Raw genomic sequence first — 19,720 nt, forward strand, 5'->3', positions numbered from 1 at the left:
AATTTGCTGCTTTTTAACTTCTTTACTTTTTTATATATTGAACATTAGCCCTCTGTCAGATATAGGGTTGATAAAGGTCCTTTCCCAATATATAGGTGGTCGTTTTGTTCTGAAGACAGTGTCTTTCGCTTTACAGAAGCTCTTCAGTATCATGAGGTCCCATTTATTGATTGTTGCTCTTAGAGCCTGTGCTGTAGGTGCTCTTTTCAGGAAGTTGTCTCCTGTGCCTATGAGTTCTAGGCTGTTCCCCACTTTTTCTTCTAACAGATTTAGAGTATCTGGTTTTATCCTGAGGTCTTTGATCCACTTGGACTTCAGTTTTGTGCAGGGTGATAAGTATGGATCTATTCTCATTTTCCTACATGTAGACATCCAGTTGGACCAGCACCATTTGTTGAAGATGCTATCTTTTTTCCATTGTATGTTTTGGCATCTTTGTCAAAAGCAAGGTGTCCATAATTTTGTGGGTTTATTTCTGGATCTTTTATTCAGTTCCATTAATCCACCATTCTGTTTCTATGCCAGTATCATGCAGTTTTTATTACTGTTGCTCTATAGTACAGCTTGAGATCAAGAATGGAGACACCTCCAGATCTTTTATTGTAGAAGATTGTCCTGTTTCCTGTTTTCTCCTATCCCATTTGTTTTCTAAATGAGGACTGAGCAACTTTCTTTGGTACTCCTTCTTGTTTAGCTTCTTTAGGAGCATAGATTTTAGTATGTTTATCCTACATTATATGACTAATATCCACTAATGAGTGAGTATATATCATGTATGTCTTTCTGCTTCTGGGTTACATCACTCAGGATGATCTTTTCTACTTCCCACCATTTACCTGCTAATTTCATGATCTCCGTGTTTTTATTTGCTGAGTAGTATTCCATTGTGTAAATGTACCATAATTTTTGCACCCATTCCTCCTTTCAGAGATATCTGGGTTGTTTCCAGATTCTGGCTATTATGAATAAAGCTGCTATGAACATGGTTGAGCAAATGTCCTGCTCTATACTTGTGTATATTTCAGATATATATGCCTAGGAGTGGTATAGCTGGATCTTGAGGAAGCACTACTCCTAATTTTCTGAGAAAACGCCAGGTTGATTTCCAAAGTGGTTGTAAATTTACATTCCAACAGTAATGGAGGAGGGTTCCCATTTATCCACATCTTCTCCAGCATGTATTGTCACTTGAGTTTTTTAACTTAGCCATTCTGAAGTGAGTAAAGTAAAATCTCAGGGGTGTTTTGATTTGCGTTTCCCTGATGGCTAAGGACTTTGAGCATTACTTTTTTTAATGGTATTTTTTTTACCTTTATTTTTATTAATTACAGTTTACTCACATTATATGACCCCTCCTCCCCTCTCAACCCACCCTCATTCTTCCCCACTCATGACCCTCTCCCAGTCCACTGATAAGGGAGGTCCTCCTTCCCTTCCCTCTGATTATATTCTATCAGGTCTCATTAGGATTGGCTGCATTGTCTTCTTCTGTGGCCTGGTAATGCTACTCCCCCCTCGGGATGAGGTGATCAAAGAACATGCCAATCAGTTCATGAGCATTTCTTCAAGTATTTCTCTGCCGTCGATATTCCTCTATTGAGAATTCTCTGTTTATCTCTACCCTGTTGGATTACTAGATTTGATGGTGTTTCACTTTTTGAATTCTTTATATATTCTTGACATAAGCCCTCTGTCAGATATAGGGTTGGTGAAGATCCTTTCCTAGTCTGTAGGCTGTCCTTTTGTTCTGATGACATGTTTCATACCACAATTTCTAAAATATTGTTGTATTGTCATAGATAAATATGCTGATGTGTCAGCAACTTAAAACTGTAACGGCATTTCCAAGATAGCCATCACCTCTAATAGATGTCAAATCTCAGAATCATCTTTTTCAGACTTTAAAGCAAAAGCCCATTGGAATCTGAATATGTATCTATGGTATGGTACAAATTTTAGTTTTCCAAACTCTACAAAGTGAAACATTTAAGCAAATCTATAACATTGCTATAAGGTGACATCTTTAAACAGAAAGTATATTCTTAATTCAGTATATTGTCCTTCACCGAGCAACTGATATTTAACAGTATAAATGTAATATCTCATCCGATTACACTATTTAAGCTGAAACTATGTTGTCTAGCATCACTATGGGCTAGCATTCAACAGTTTCCTTAAGCTTCTGTGGATTTTTTTCATCCGGAAATACCTTTTTAGTGCTATCGTTGTGGTTCCAGATTCTGAGAGCCTTTATTCTTCATCAAAGGATTTTCCAATCTCTTTTCTATCACCCCATTCCAGCACTTAATTTTACAGTCTTTTCCTTCTCTAAGTCTGCTTTATTCTAATCTTTCTTAAAGAGGATATATAAATTGTAATCATTAATGAAAAATATAATTATTTGTATGCTAATAATTCAAACAACATTATACAGGGGCCAAGTGACCTCTGTATTATAATTGTCCACTTTTTTAACACAGAAAAAAATTTTTTTTTTACTCTAGTTCACTCTTTTTTGGAGAATTTACCTTTCATGCACATTTGGAAAACATCTTTACTTATTTTTTTTCTTTCTCCTTCCTTTGGAGACTTAATTAGTCCTCTCTATGACTGTTTGTGTTCAGTTTCTTTACTTTCATTTTCATCTATGCATCTTTCAAAACATCTTTATCTATTATTTCTTTTCTTCATAGACTTCACCTTCTACGTACATTTTCTTATTTCTCTTTTACAGCTTTCTAACTTAATATCATTTTCTGCATTTATTTTTTTCTAAACACTTCTCCATGCTTATATGGCTTACTCTTTACATTATTTAACTTTCTCTTTAAGGACTTTATTTTTTAACTATTTTTTATGTCTGTGTATATCCAATTTATTTTCTTTCTTTAGCTCCTAAGCACATTTTCATACATTCTTACCTGGTCAGAGGTTTCTTTGTGCTCGTTTAGCTTTTACATCTTGGTTTGGATCTTTCTGTAGTTCAGCTTAGAGCATGGAGCTGGCTGCTGGGTCCAGAGCTCTTGGTTCTGTCCAGCCCTCTGGCCAACTCTGGGCAGCTCCTCTGTGAAGTTAGTGAGGAAATGACTCCACTGTGCTTGCTATACCAGATGTGATTTCTTTACTTAATGCATCTACTGATACCTACAAGGAGTTAGTGACCTCACAATGTTTTTAAAAACTTGCTCATAAGCCCCCCAAAAAGCATTCTGATTTCATTTGGCAATTCCAGGAGTAAAGCTCTACATTTCTACTTCAAAGTATATTAGTTCACCAGCCCTATATCATAAATTAGTTCAAAGGAAGCTTGAGTTCCTGCCTCTTCCTCAAGATATCATGCTGGTCCACTATATAGATAACTTGGTACTGCTTGGACATACTTACCAGGAAGTAGCAGGTTTGGAGACTTGTTGATAAAACACAACTACATGAGAAGATGGGAAAATAATTCCAAGAAAATTTTAAGAACATTGTACCTCACCAAACTTTCTAGGAGTCCAGCAGTGTGGGGCATGTAGAAATATTCCATCTAAGGTGGAAGGTAAGTTGCTACACTTGGTCTCTTCCACTTACAAGAAAGAAACAGAACACTTAGTGGCCTATATAGATTCTGGTGACAGCACACTCTATTTGGTTGCTTTACTCCAGCCATCAACAAAGTCACTAGAACAAGTGACAGCTTGAAATAGTGCTTTAATAAGAGAAGACAATTCAATAGGTCCATACTATTGGTGAAGTTTGCTTTGCCACTTGGGACAAAGATCTAACAAACCCAACTTACCTGAGTTTTCCTCTACTACGAACTCAAGTGTCAAAGCATGGAGATCAATGTAGCAATGTCAATCCAAATCACTGATGTCTCACTGAGTGTGGGCCTCTATATATGTCCTCTCCTTAGAGTCCACCCACAGATATTCTCAGCTGGCCAAAGTCATGCCCCTCACATGTGAGTGCTCAGAGCAAAATACCATTTGCCCTCTCACAAGACAACCTGGGAAAATGTAATGTGGCCAGCTTTCAACAAAAAATCACATGACAAAACCCAGTCTTCAAGAAACCTAAAAATTTCCACTTTATACCCTCCCTTTCTGTTTAAAAAAAAATGTTTTTACCTTTAACATTAACAATTTACACAGGATAAGAATAATGATGGGAACCATAAAGTTAGAACTTTACATCAAACAATAATGGAACAAAGTAACATTAAATTTCTATCAAGAAACAATAATTAAACAAAATAACTTTTTAATTTAACAGCAGGGTCCAACAACAATGGGAATATCAAACAGGGAGGGAAAGGATGGGAAAGAAAGAAAATGCAGGAAGAACAGCTAAAACAAAGGAGCTTAAATTTAAGGGGTCATGCCACACCCACTCCAGCGTCTGGTGTAGCATATCAATAGATAGTGCTACTCAGACTAAGAGATATGTGTCCTTCAGGATTATGCTCTCTGGAGGTCCCTAGCAGATCCCCCCGCCTGGCAAAGAGACGTGTTCTGAGATTTCTACACTTTTTCAATTGCGGTTCTGAGGCTGGACTGAGTTTTTTTGATCTTTCTTTATGATTCCTGAAACAGCACAATTAACTATTCAAGGCAATATATTCTTGATGGATTATCAAAAGCTTTAACAAGAATAGGGCAGAAGAAAAGTAGTTTTAAAAGAAGTAATGAATTAGATTTAGTATTAAGAGCATTATAAGAATAGTGAAAAAAATAATAGGCTCCTTCTTAAGAAAAAATAACATGAGAAGTACAGCTGGCAGGAGTTTCCCCTCCCTTCAGTGCCTTGTTCCTAGGGAAGATCGTAAATCTTTAGCAGGACATATGGGAGGATGGTTAACAAAGGTGCAATTAGATTTTGATACAGAAAAAGATTTTGGCAGGCATCTAACTTAGCTCCTGACTTTCCTCTTCATTGGTTAGCAATAATGAAACTGCATTTGAGGTTTCTTTCCCTTTGTCTGCTTTGATCAAAAGTTTACAGGCCAAGATTTTTTGTGGGCACTCCCCTATGTTAAAATATAAATTTTCTATTCTTGGTAAAAGTCTAAATGTTCTGGGAAATTTGCCAACTTTAAGGTGACTTTTTGTGAAATCATTATAAAAATACTAGCTTGATTTCAGTAAAATTGCAGCAGATCCAAAACCATCAAGGTGTCTCTGTCTGTCAATTCATCGCCGAAACCGTGTCTTCCTGTCCAGAGCCTTGTTCCCCATGGACACAGGTAATCTGACTCAGCTGGTCCATGGCACGGTCATATGAAAATACATACAGTACAAGCTTCCTACCACATATACATATATGAATGTGATCTAACTGAGATCACCAAATAACAGGGGAGATGTGGTTTTTCCTGGCCCTTGGAGATCATGGCCATAAGTCCACAAGAACGATGGTTGCTGAAGCAGTAAAAAGGGGTTCAGATGACCCACAAATACAAGATACAAAGGGATGACCTGTGGGAACCACTTCAGCAAAATAGCTTAAATTTATTTAGGGTGAACAAGGGTAATATAGGACATTGGGAAGTGAGTAGGGGGTTTCTGAAGCTGAGTGTACATCATTGGTTGAGGCATTAAGGTACTGGGATGCCTCATTTGCATGGAAAGGCATTCAAGGAATCACAGGTGCTTACTGGGTGGAATCTTATTGAGAGAAAGGAAGTTGAACCTTAATTTTATTAAGGACTATGTGACCATCCTCAGGCAGATGGTGTGGGAGTCCTAGCTCTCCAGGCAGAGAAGAGGGAGCTTCACTGACAAAGGGAGTTCTCCACTTTGTCCCAAGATCAGGGCTTTCTGTTCATGAATGACTACAACCTTAGCAGCAGGTTTTCCCAACAGGGAGATACAGTGCCTAATGAAATCTGTCATCACCAAATAAAGCTTCTATTACCAGGAGTCAATTACATCTAATTGAGTTCTTGACCAAAGAGGCTCCATGGGAACCTTCAAACAACCCAAAGTATTCTCAAGGCTATTGTCTGCTTTCCAAAATCTGATGATAAGGCCCTACTCCTGAAAACAACACTTATACAACTCACTGAACATAGAAATTTTGAGCTAGAGACTATCAAGATCCTTCACCCCTAGGGATCAGAGTTGTTGGTACTAGAAGGTACTATTTGTTGTGCCCAGATCACAAAACCCAGAAGACCAGAAAAAGACTCTGCTATAAATGCATGAGGTTTTTAAATTGTGTATGCATTCAAACAGGGGACACAAACTTCCTGTGGAAACAGGAGAGGAATACGGCCCAGCGATATAGGGAAGCAAGGTTTTAATAGGGCAAAACCACAGGCAGGGACTTATATGCTTTGGTGTCACATGATTGGGTAAGGAAAATTGACATTTGAAATGACTGGTCCACTTTAGGCATCAAGACTACAAACAGTTCTGGCCTGGTCATATGGGCTGTTTTCCTAGCAACTGTATAATTAGTGGACAGGAAAGAATGCAGTAAGGGTGGTTCTTCCCCTCAGGGCATTAAGGCTAGTTCTTCCCTGAAAGGTGGCTGGACATGTCTCCACCTAACTACCCTTTCTTCAGGCTTCTGCCTTAAACTTTAAAACAATGCCCACTGATTTTTAAGACTTTGGTCTCTCACATGCACATTACCAAAGAAGAAAGGTAAACACAAATGCAGTTAAAAATCCTGTCTACAATGGTGAGCTGCTGGTATAATAGTAGCACGAAGCATGTGGAAATAACCAACTAATAAATGATTTGCTTTAATGCATGTACTCTATGAGATGAAAATCACACCCAATACTTCTTGGGTATTTCTGAACCTGAGACTAGATAGACCAGGGAAGGAGAAAACCAAATACTAGTGTTCTACTGAAAGACATAGCAATAAATTTACTCTTAATATCATTTTGCTGGACTCATATTAGATCTGAGTCTTGCTCAGTCATCATCCTGTATGTGTATATAAACACTTTTTATTTACCAGGAGTACTTCTTTTTATATATACATGAACATTTTCATATTTTATTAAATTAGTTCATTTATTCATTTTACTTCCCAATAATAGCCTTTCCTTATTTTTTACCAGGTTCCACCCTCCCATCCTCTCTCCTCTTGTACCCCTCCTCTTTCTTCTCAGAAAAGGGGAGCTCTCCTTTACAAACCCACCCCAAGCACATCATATCTAAGGACATAGCACATCCTCTTCTATTGAGGCCAGACAAGGCAGCCCAGATAGGGGAAAGTTATCCAAAAGAAGGCAACTGAGTTCATGTCAGATATGACCGCTGCTCCACTTGCTGCTAAGAGACCCACATAAATAACAAGCTTCCTGTTAGCTATATATGTATTTAGGTCCAGTCCATGCATGCTCTTTGGTTGATGTTTCAGTATCTGTAAGCCCTTATGGGGCCAAGTTAGTTGGCACTGTTGGACTTCTTGAGGAGTTCTTGCCCCCTCCAGTATCTTCTATCACCTACCACCACCCCACTTCTCTGCCTACTGATAAGCTGTGGGACTAAATATCTTTTTTATCCCTTGCTAGAAGGAGCTTCTCAGAGGACAGTCATGCTAGCATTCTGTCTACAAGCAGAACTGTACATCATTAATAATGTCAGTGGTTGGGTTTCTGCTATAGGTGGGTGTCAGGGTATATCAGTCATTGGTTGGCCATTCCCTCTTTTGTGCTCCAGGTTTATCACTGCACATCCTATAAGCAGGAACATTTTTGGGTCAAAGGCATTATAGGTGGGTTGGTGAACCCCTCTCTCCACTGGATGTCGAACCTGGCTGAGAAGTAGCCACTTCAGTCTCCATGGCCCCTGTAGCTAGAGTTGCCCCCATATCCTGCCAGGATCTTATTCTATCGAAAGTCTCCAGATGGTCTAAGAGATGTCCTCCACCCTCAGTTTCCCTTCTCTCTCTCTCAGCCCTCTCACCTTCCACCCCTGGTCCCCCACAACTGATCCTCACTTTCATTGCCCTCTCTCCCTCAGTTCCCTCTCTGAGTCCACTTTCAACAAACAGGTGTATGAGATTTTCATAAAAGACCCATTGAGTAACTGTGGTTTGAAACATGGGAAAATCCAATTCTCAAAGCTTTTATGATCAAGAGAAATTTTAATTAGTAAACAGAACTAAAGCTACAATTTAAACTGCTATTGAGGACTAATTCATAGAAGATGAAAACCTTTTAACAGAAAGGCTTAAAAGTCACTATCTGCAGGGAGCTTTTTTTGAGGATCCTCAGCATCAAGGACACTTTTATGACATAAAGTAAAAAAAGGGAGAAAAAAGAGTTCATTTCATTATATCAGTGCTATTATTTCCCTGTGAGTAATCCTAAATGTTACAGGTGTATTGGATAGTTTTATGTCAACTTAAACTAGGATCATAGAGAGAAAAGAGCCTTAATTAAGAAAATGTTTCCACAAGATAAGGCAAACCTGTAGGGTTCTTTCTTAATTCATGGTTGATGTGGGAGGGCACAGCCAATGTGTGGTGCCATCTCTGGGCTGGTGGTCCTGGGTTTTATAACAAAGCAGGCAGAGAAAGCCAGTATTCCTCCATGGCCTCTGAATAAGCTCCTGCTCTCTTCGAGTTCCTACCCTGAGTTCTTACAACGATAAATGGTGTTGTGGAAGGGTAATCCAAACAAAACCTTCCCTCCCTATGTTTCTTTTGATCATGTTCATTAATCACAATAATAACCCTAACTAAGACATCTACCATTCAACTACAAATATTATACTACATAAAATAATTGTAAATATAATATATAATATTCCCTCTGTACATTATAGATAACGTTTCTTGGCCCACTGACATTAAAATATAAATATTCAGTTGTGTAAATTTATATTATGGAAATAGAAACTTACAGTGTACAAAGAACTTAAGGACTTTATAGTATTAGGCATTAGAAATGTCAAAAGAATGTACATGTGTGGTGCCACAGATTTTATTTAAATCATATGAAAAATGTTGCTTTGCTACTTGAACTATTAAAGTTTAAGAAGAATCTGTATTTCAGAAAAAAATAATTGGGGCTGTACCAAAATGATTCCTTATAACCATCTGTAAGTCAAATTCCAGGTAATCTTATGACTTCTTTTGACCTCTGTAAGCACCATGAAAGCACACATGCATACATGCACTCATACATATGAATAAAAATGAAAAAAATTAAATATGATTTAAATTTTTAAATCATATTTAATTTTTTTTTAAATTTTAAAAAATGTTTTTAAAAATCTGGTGGTGCTTTGACTGCTTGTTTTTCAGTGCATTGATTAGTCTCTTATCAGAGCTGATGTGTAACAAAGGAGTAATTGTGGGATAGGCATTCATCACAAACTTTTGAACAGTCAGAATGAATGGGTCATACATCCATACTAGGATTGAAGTAGATGAAATGATGAAGTCCACCCAGTACATGATCACAAAGAAAACTACCAGCAGCAAGATGGTTCGGGTGGCCCTTTTCTCAGGAGACACTCTCAGGTGGTTGATGCTATGAAGATGCTTGCATTGCCTCTGATGTCTGAACAGGATAATCACCATGTAAGCACTTGTGGTCAGCATGACTCCTACAAGAAACACATCTCTGGATGTTGTCAGTGTTAAAATAAATCCCCAGATGATGTAGTTCATGGGGAAGAGTGAGCAGGATTCAGTGACCTTCATCTGGTTTATCTCACTCACATTGGTAAAACCACCAACATAGAATATCAGGTTACTACTGAAGGACAAATTGAAAGACCAAATATAGAAGAAAGCATAGATCATGTATTTTTTTAGCTTAGGTTTAAATTTTGCCAAAAAAGAGGTACTGGGACTGATAGTGACAGCCTGGAACACACTCAGGAGGCAGGTGATGCAGATAGAGAGGCCTCTCATCACCCTGCTTATGTAAAAAATTGCCTTACATTTGAAGTCATTCTCAATGTTCAGTGACTCAAATATGCCTGTAAGCCAAATGTCACCACCAGTGAGGATCATCATTATGTGAATGAAGGTCAGTTGATAGGACATCAGGTCTGTGGGCTTAAATCTGTGACCTACAATTATGAAAGTATAGAGAAAAAGAAGACACATATTGGCTATGACTGCAAACCCAGCTTGGAAATAAAGGACATTCTTTAGTGAAGACATAAGAGGAAATTAAATTCATGTTAGGAGAATAGGAAGGATATTTCATATATCTGGAAGAAAAACAGAGTATATGTCAATCTTGTGATTCACTGGTTAATGTGTCTACATATTATAGACATTATAACATATTACCTATTTACTCTTGATTAACCTGTCCCTTTAACTTTTGAAGTTCCATACTAGACTTCATAGCCTACATTTGTATATACTCTCCACGTGTCTACCTGGAGAAATAGAACACTGGACATAATAAAGTCTTTCACTAGCACATCTATACAGAAGACATGTTTTGAGTATTCCTCTATTGAACCTGAGTTTCATACCTTAGAAATCCAATCCTATTTATTCAAATTGCCTCATTTTATTCTTAATACCTAAAACAGTAGTAGGGAGTACAGAAAACTTACATTGATCTGGAAAATAGTCACAAAAATTTAAAAACTGAGGTGAGTCTGTCTAATACTCTATAATTTTACTGTGTTCAAGTTTGCAACTATCCATGTCTTGACTCATAATTCTAATGCAGTCACAGTGATAATTCATGATAATGCCACTACTTTAATCAGCAAAAGGTCTATCTCATTTCATCATAAAAATATGCTTCTTTTTGCATGATATCTTACATGCCCAGAATCTGGAATTAAAGACATATATATATATATATATATATATATATATATATATATATATAGTTGGAAACCATTAGTGTACTTTCCATCCTATGAATTCCCTAACCATTAATTATGGTTATAAATGGTCCTAGATGTCTCCCACTTTAGAGTCCATCCCATTACCTTTAATGAGACTCTGTCTCACATTTAATAGAATTGGCTCCAAGCTATTGTGACAAACACTTTTTCTTTTCTTTTTGGAGGAGCAGAGTAAATTCCTAACAGAATGACTAGTTACAGCTTTTCAGCCATCCATGTTGATATTTTACCTACTTAGTCTTTCTTCTGTATTTATCTCCTTCACACATTCTAAGAAGTCCCGCCTTTCCCTGTTTCCTTGAAAATATACTTGCACCTGCTCTTCTGCTCTCTACTCCTCCCAGCATCACCCATAATCCTGGAAACGGTCCTGTTTTACTTACCTGATTCCCATAGTTACTTACTACAGGCTACATAATCATATCTAGGAGCTGGGAGCTTCCAGCAAGTGACACTAAGACAAAAACAATTTCCCATACATTTATAAGAAGCAGGAACTTGAAGATGACCATGTAGTGATCGTGTTTAAAAGGGATTCCTTCCCATGCAGTGCAAATCAAGGTCACCAATGTCATCACACATCATCAGCACCCAGACACATTTTACAGCTTCAACAACAGTCTTACCTTCCTGCCTGTGTCAGTTATTTGTCCTGGTTACCAGTGTCATTATCATATCAAATTAATTTAATGAAGTACTTTAAAATCATTTTGAGGTAGAGAAATAGAAAACAACCACACTGGATCAGATTCTTGTATGATAATGTGTGCTCAATTATATTTTCAAGTTCACTCATGTAAGGGGTAATCACACATGTATGTATAAAAATGATGCAGAAGTTAGATGCTGAGACCACTCTTGATATGAATATGAGACCACAAACCACATGCTTTATATTCGCATGATTTTGTACTTAAAAAGTTTAATCTAGTTGAGAAATGGATTCATCCAAATTGCCAGAGCCAAGCATTTGATTTCATTACCAACATATATTTACAGTAGCTGCACAGTGATGTTCTCTTTTAAAAAGCTCCAAGATATGGGCTGAAGATATAGCTCAGTGGTTAAAAGCAGTTTTTGCTCTAGCAATGACCTGGGTTTGATTCTTAGCAGTGATATGGTTGTTCATAAGCATCTGTAAATCTACTTCATGGTGATCCATTGCACTCTCTGATTAGGCAGATCAGTGGAGCCTAGATATTATGTATAGACAAAACACACAAATATGTAAAATAAAATGAATAAATAATGAATAAATAAACAAACAAACAAATAAAGCTCCAGAATCATACTTAATTCAAGCCTTGGTCTCCAAATTGTAGGAACTATAGCTCAATTCTAATTTTAAAATGCAAGTGCACAAACCAGATACATATATAATGATTCATTAGTAATTGTACAGCAATAATTTATTAACATAACACATGTATTATGGGTAATTAAAACATGATAATATAAGGTGAAAGACAGTATTCTAACATGTTTTTCTTATGCCAAAGATATGCAAGTCAACCTCTCTACTTCATATTCATTGCTCTGTAAATGTTTTTCAAATACATTAATCAAGTGGCATTTTTCTTTCTTGCTCACTGAATCTGAAACTGGACCAGAAAAGACTGCGGCTGCCATGGCTACAATCTGAGATGTTAACATAGATACACATTGAGAAAAATCATATTTTATTTTAAAAGAAAATTGCAGTGTTGGAGGCTTTTACCTTAGTTTAAGTTCTAAACTTTTCTTGTAAGTACTAAAACACAAAGTATACCCATAAACCTGCATAATAATGAAGAGGCCATCTTGATTAAATTGACACAGAACAAAAGACTAAGCAGTGTGCAGGCAGCTGTGTGAAGTGACCCTGCAACAAAAAAGACCAAGAGCTGCTTTGTGCATAGCTCTACATTCTTCCAAGAAAAATCATGTTACCTCAAAACTATTATGGTATTCGATTTTAGAACGGTCTTGTTTTATAACTATGTAGTGATCTTTTCATTCTGCTTTGTGAAGAGTGAATGATATAAAAAACATACAAATATATTATATTTAAATTATCATTTTCATTTTAAGTTTTACCATGTTTAGTGCATAATGTGCAAAAAGCAGTGTGACAGCTCAGAGAGACCATAAAGTGTAGATGTGACTTTCAGGTGACAAGATAAACGGTGTTGTCATATGCAATGCCCACTGTCAGCAACAAGAATTAAGTCTTCAGGAATCTTAGAAGGATGAAAACCTTAACCAATCAATTTCATTCTATGAAATCTTTATAAAATAGATAATGCAAGCATGAATGTTACTGCTTTTTAATAATTTATTAATTTATACCTGTTACCTGATACTTTTAAGTAATTTCAATGCTTGAATTGCGCATTTGAAATTGAGTTAAGTGCTGCTGTGACTGGAAGCACACAGAAGCTGACTAGAATATTACAGCCCCACACTTACGATCCAGCTCTCCCAGATGAAGCAGCAGAGCAGGAGGGTCACTGCAGAGACTGTGGGGAAGCCATCAAGCTCAGAGATTTATCACAGGTTGCATAGCGTAAGTTAGGTAAAGATATAAAAATGTTCTCTGGAAAAGTGTGTGTGTGTGTGCGTGTGTGTGTGTGTGAAAGAGAGAGAGAGAGAGAGAGAGAGAGAGAGAGAGAGAGAGAGGTTATTGGAATACTGACACTAAGAATAGAGCAATATCATGCCGTGTGCCTGGGCTGCACAACAGGAGTTAAAAACTGAGAGTTATATAAAATATATTTGTGAAATAAAAGGAACTTTAAAAAAATGGAGGACGTGTTCTCTGTTTTTTGGTTGATGGTTGACTTGATCAGATCCATGGGCCCTGCCTCTGCATTGGTGCAAATATTTAATGTGAATTATCCAAAACAAAAGGAAAAATTTCTAATGCTTGAAAGCATAAACTCATGTTTTTATCATTTGGTTTTTGTGTTGCTGATACACTGTGGCCAGTGAGTTACTGACATTAGCTGGCATCATTTTGTTCCATTGTTTCAAAACAATTTTATACTTCTACATTATCTCTTTTCCAGTTTATTTTTGTTATATTAGTGTGTGTGTGTGTGTGTGTGTGTGTGTGTGTGTGTGCCTGTGTGCATGTGTGTTTAAGAAAAAGATGGAGGAGATCTCAAACTGTCATCCAGACTGACTTCAAACAAATCCATGGTGCTTCTGCTTTAGCCTTGAAAATGCTGGACTCCTAGGTGTCTGTCACCACATCTGCCTTCATTTTCCATTTTAATCTTATATATATTAGTAAATGATACTCCATCAAAATAAAAATAAACTTGTGATATTCATGACCTAAATTTAAGTTTACCTGGCATTTCTTTGTGAATACGTATTTTAATCAACAATCATATTTTGTAACTACTGAAAGACACATTCGGGATGTTGACTTTGAATATTTTATACTATTTAAGTATTTGTTGAGAATTTGAAATACTTTTCTAAATGCTAATGAAAAGCCTGCTCAATATTATACTGGTAGCAGCGTTACAAGGTTTGATTTAGAAACTTGAAATATTAAAACTGAATTCGTTTTAACCAAAACACTTAAATATTTACTAGAAATCATCCAGTTTAAATTTTGTAAAAGTAACTTCACAAGAATTTCATAAATAATGTGGATTTCCAAATTCTTTTGAAACCCCCCAAAATATCTGCTCTATTATGAATCACAGAAAAATCTATATAAAAGTTTTCAACTTATTATATACTGTTAATAATGTTGTATGTCTTACTAGGCTATAAGTTGAAACATTCTTAAGAATTCCTAAATATATGCAAACTTAACAGACTAGAAAATTACTGGATAAACGCTAAATTAGTTAATATTATTTATGTGTACCTAGCATACGTTTCATATAGTTAAATGCATACAAACAGCTAACTTGAAAAAAAGTAGGAAAATGACAAAATACAAAATACAGTTTAAAAGTATCTTAATATAAAGGTACTCCTACAAACAAAAATATGCCTGTTATTTGTGTTTTTTACCCTTTAAGTTATTGTTACAGGGATGGAAAGGCAACACAATTGGCAATACCTAGGTGGAATCACAGTCTTTGAATTCTTAGAATATACACTTAGAAGAACCTTAGTAATATAGTCTCCTTAAAATGTTGAATCTGGAGCTCCACTTTGCATATATTTAGAAGTACATTCATTGAAAAGGGTGATGGTTTTCAAGACACGTTTATTCACTTTAAAATACCCATTGATGATCTTCAACTTTAAGCCTTTAACTTTAAGTCTCTCTATCCATCCTTGTACGTGACCCCATCCTCTTTCCAATAGCTCCCATACTAGTGTCATATATAAAATCAGAGACCCCATTAACTGAAATCTATGTATTTTTATACAGACAGATATATTTATGTCTAAAAGCACCTGTTGCATGTTTGTGATACAATGCATCTCAAAAGTAAAATTCTAAGCAGGAGATTCACTATTAATTTATTACATAAAATCCTGCTTCATTTTATCAGCTACTTACAGCTCTGACTATTAATGAAGAGAAAAAGAAACACTCACCAGGCTGGGGCTTTGATAAACATCCATGTAGAAGGAGGCCCTAAGAAATACTTATAAGGAAGACATGTCATCAGCTCATCTCCCTCCTGACCCATAATTATCATGTCATCTGGAGAAGGCAGTTTGTCCTTTGGGTTGTTAGAATGTGGTACCATCAAATGGAAAAGTGAACTTCCCAATTTCAGGGGAACCATGGGGTAGTTACAGCTGAGCTCTGGGTCTCCTGTGTGTGAGCTATTTTCTCCAGGCCATATCTTCCTGTGTGGATTAACTGATCCCAAGTCGCTGTCAACAAAACATAGTTATGAATAATAATATCCCATTTTTTAAAAAAAATTGCAAAAACATTTTAGATTTCCCCAAGAATCCTTCCTTCATTCCAAGCATTCCTTGTGGACTCTATATTTAATTGACAGTAGGTTTGGGGTCTCACCCAGAAATTAACAGCTCTTTAGAGAAAATTAAGAAAATGTCACCCCCTCAAAACATGCTTGGGAAAATAATTTTTATAGACCACATGGAAGTAAAGTAATGTAACTATATTATCAGCAGAAAGTGATCTGTGAGGCTGGGAATATACTCAGTTGTTAGTGTGCATGCCTAGAAAGTGTTGTGTATGTGGGACACCATGAAAAACATCAGACCTTCAAATTATAGGTACAGGTAAGGGAGAAGAATCATAAGTCAATGGGAAACACAAAACCTAAAATGTAATTAAAAGAAAAAACTACACAAAGACACACCATATAATACAAGAAGCAAACAGAACACAAAAATGTGAAAAGCAGAAACAAAACTTTCCGTGCATCTTATCATTAAAACAATATGAATACAAAAACAAAAAAAAAGTGGATTGAAAACTCCAAGAGAAAAACTGCAAGTCACAAATAAAGAAAAGCCAAAGAAGGGAAAAATGAACTTCACTAATTCCAAGAAAACAATGCAGTATGAACAGCTGATTTAGCAGGGTAAACGTTCAAAGCCAGAAGAGCCTACAGTAATACATCCCAAGTCCTAAATGTTACCCAATCTAAAATAATATACCTAGCAATACTAATGCAGTGATTGAAGAAAGAAGAACAATTTTCCACAACATAGACATCCTAAACATCTGACAAAACAGATTTTGGACTGAAACTAAATATATGAGACAAAGAGAGACACTTAATTCTAATCAAGAGAACCGTTAACCAAGAAAACATTACTACCTAAAACACATATACACCAAACTCAGAAACACACAAATTCGTTTAAAAATATCTACTTCTGGATTAAAAAGCACAGCTTACTATCAATCCATAATTAGTAAATGATTTCAATATGCAGCATTCTCTGATAGACAGATCATCTGGCCAAAAAAAACAGAAACATCAAATAAAAAGATGATGTCATACATCAAATGGACTTCACAGAGATACCTAGAGAATATTCTAACCAAACACCAAAGAATATACATTTCACTCTTCAGAATACAGAAATTTTTCTAAAATATAATGTATCTTGAAATGCAAAGTAAATCATTACAAATAAAAAAAACTGAATTCACTTCTTGTATCCAATTTGACCACAATGCAATAAAACCTAAAATTGACAACAAACAAATCTCTAATAAATACAAAAATTCATAAAGATTAAACAGCTCATTTCAGAATGATGATAGGGTCAAAGAAAAAAATCAATAGAGGAATAAAAACTTCCTGGAACTATTTGAAAATAAAAACAGTAAGACAAAACTTCTGGAATACACTGAAAGCAATCAGATGTAAGATGATATTATTAAAAATAATATTATTAAAAAATAATAATACTATTGTTATTAATAATTAATAATATTAAAAATTATTAAAAATCAGAAATATACATCACAAATAAAAATTATTAAAAATAAGAAATATACATCACAAATAAACATCATAATTATACAACTCAAAAAGTTGCAGCAAACCAAATACAACCTAGTTGACAGGAATAAATAATAAAAAAAGCAGAAATCATCAAAAAAGAAACAAAGAAAACAGTCCCAAAACAACAACAAATGTAATTGACAAGAGCTTGGCCTATCTAAGCAAAATAAAGAAAGAGAAGACCCAAATTTACAGAATCAAAAATTAATATGCGGGCTGGAGAGATGGCTCAGTGGTTAAGAGCACTGACTATTCTTTCAGAGGACCCAGTTCAATTGCAAGCACCCCCTATGGCAGCTCACAACTGTCTATAACTCTAAGATCCAACACCCTCACAGACATACATGCAGATAAAATATCAATTCACATAAAATAAATTTTTTAAAAAAGAAATTAATATAGAAATGTTATAAGAGACACCAAACAAATTCGGAATATTGTAAGAGGACATTTTGAAAGCATGTACTCCATTATGTAGGATTCTTCCAATCAGAAAATTAAGTGAAGAAGTCAGCGACTTAAATGAACCAACAACAAAAGAGGAGACTGAAATAATAATAAAAAGCCTTCCAGCCAAGGAAAGTCCAGGACCCGAAAGACCTAAAGCAGAATTCTACCAGACATTCAAAGACAGTGGAGCCAGTCCTTTTCACATAATTTTTGTAAAGGGGGGAGTTAAAGAGAGACAGGACTAGGAGAGAGGGAGGAAACACTACCAAACTATTTCTGCAAACCCTGCATAAGTATAATGCCAAAACTAAGTAATGACTGAACAACAAAAAAAGATATTTACAAACAAACTACAGGCAAAAAAAAAAAAAAAAATCTACCACATGAACAAAGTGGCTTTATCTCCAAAATGTAGGGATTGGTCAACATACTCAAGTCAATAAATGTAATAAACTCATAATTGGACTTAAAGACAAAAACCACATGATCATCTCAATGAATGCAGGAACAGGCTTGGAAAAAATATCATATGAATCTATGATTAACATCTTAGGAAATATAGGACTAGAGAGAACACACCCCTACATAAAAGTTATATATCAGCATAGCAAACAGTACCCTAAATGCATTTTCCTCAAGTCAGGAATGAGACAGGGATGCCCACTATCTCCTCTCCTTTTCAACATGGTTCACAAAGGCCTACCTGGAACAAAAGGCAAGAGGAGATTAAAGGGATACATTTACAGAAGGAAGTCAATATATCTGTATTTGCTGATGACATAAGCTATATGTTAAAGGTCCCCGAATCCTTAGAACGTTTCTGGAAATGATAACCACATTGAGCAGTGTGGCAGCATACAAAATCAGTTTGCACAAACCAGTATTTATTTTTGCACAGCAGCAATAAAGCATACAGAAGAGATTATGGGCATTTCCATTCAAAATAGGTTCATAGAAAAGAAAATATCTAGTGATAAACCTAGCCAAAAAAGCAAATGACCTCTACAATGAAAACTTTAATCATCCACATACAGTAAATAAAACAAAATTTGATTCTATAAGAAAGAAAATCAATAAAAACTCTTAGGTCAAATTCACTAAACGGGTAGAGAAAGATAATCAAAATAACAAATTAGAAATAAAAAAGGGGACAGAATAACCTACCAAGGAAATCCAGAGTATTATAAGGACATATTTTTAAAACCTATACTTCACCAACTTGGAAATAAATAAAATGAATGCCATTTTTCATACATATCACATACCAAAGTTAAATCAAGACCAAATCTGCAATTTAAACAGGCCTATAACCCCCAGTGCATTAGAATCACTAATTAAAGGTCTCCCAACCAAAAATAAAAGCCCTTGATCATGTTTTAGGAAAGAATTCTACCAGACTTTCAAAGATGAGTTTGCCACAATACTCTCCAAATTATTCACCAGATTAGACACAGAAGGAACACTGCCCCGTTCTTTTGATGGGACACAATTACTATGATACCTAAACCACATAAAGACCCAGCAAAGAATTGGAGATTCTTTTCTCTTTGGACAAACATAAGAAATTCTCAAAAAAAAAAAAAAAAACTATGCTTAATGCCAGAGATGCAGTGTCAACATACATAAATCAATAAATGTAATCCACCATGTAAATAGACTGATAGACAAAAATCACATCATCTTTTCATTAAATAAAGAAAAGCCCATTGACAAAATCTAACACCCCTTCATGAGTGAAGTCCTGGATACATTAGGGATACAAGGGACAGACTTCACCCTGTTAAAGGCAATTTATAACAGGCTCAGAGCCAACATCAGCTTAGATGGAGACAGAGGCATTTCCACTAAAATAAGAATAACCCAAGGATATTCACTCTGTTCATACATGTTCAATATGTTCCTTGAAGTCTTAACTACAACAAGATGATAACTGAAGGACATCAAAGTGATACAGACAGAAAAGAAATAAATCAAAACATC

The 19,720-nt window shown here is 35.7% G+C and overlaps 1 protein-coding gene across 1 annotated transcript; it reads right to left on the reverse strand.

The window, feature by feature from the left end:
- Positions 1 to 9,204: 9,204 nt before the first annotated feature.
- Positions 9,205 to 10,174, reverse strand: LOC110544654 (putative vomeronasal receptor-like protein 4). The gene has a single exon (XM_021630551.2). The coding sequence runs from the start codon at positions 10,123 to 10,125 to the stop codon at positions 9,205 to 9,207; it is 921 nt and encodes a 306-aa protein (XP_021486226.1). The 5' UTR covers positions 10,126 to 10,174.
- Positions 10,175 to 19,720: the final 9,546 nt, after the last annotated feature.

This window comes from Meriones unguiculatus, chromosome 3 (assembly GCF_030254825.1).
Source record: "Meriones unguiculatus strain TT.TT164.6M chromosome 3, Bangor_MerUng_6.1, whole genome shotgun sequence".
In the NCBI taxonomy this organism is placed as follows: Eukaryota; Metazoa; Chordata; class Mammalia; order Rodentia; family Muridae; genus Meriones; species Meriones unguiculatus.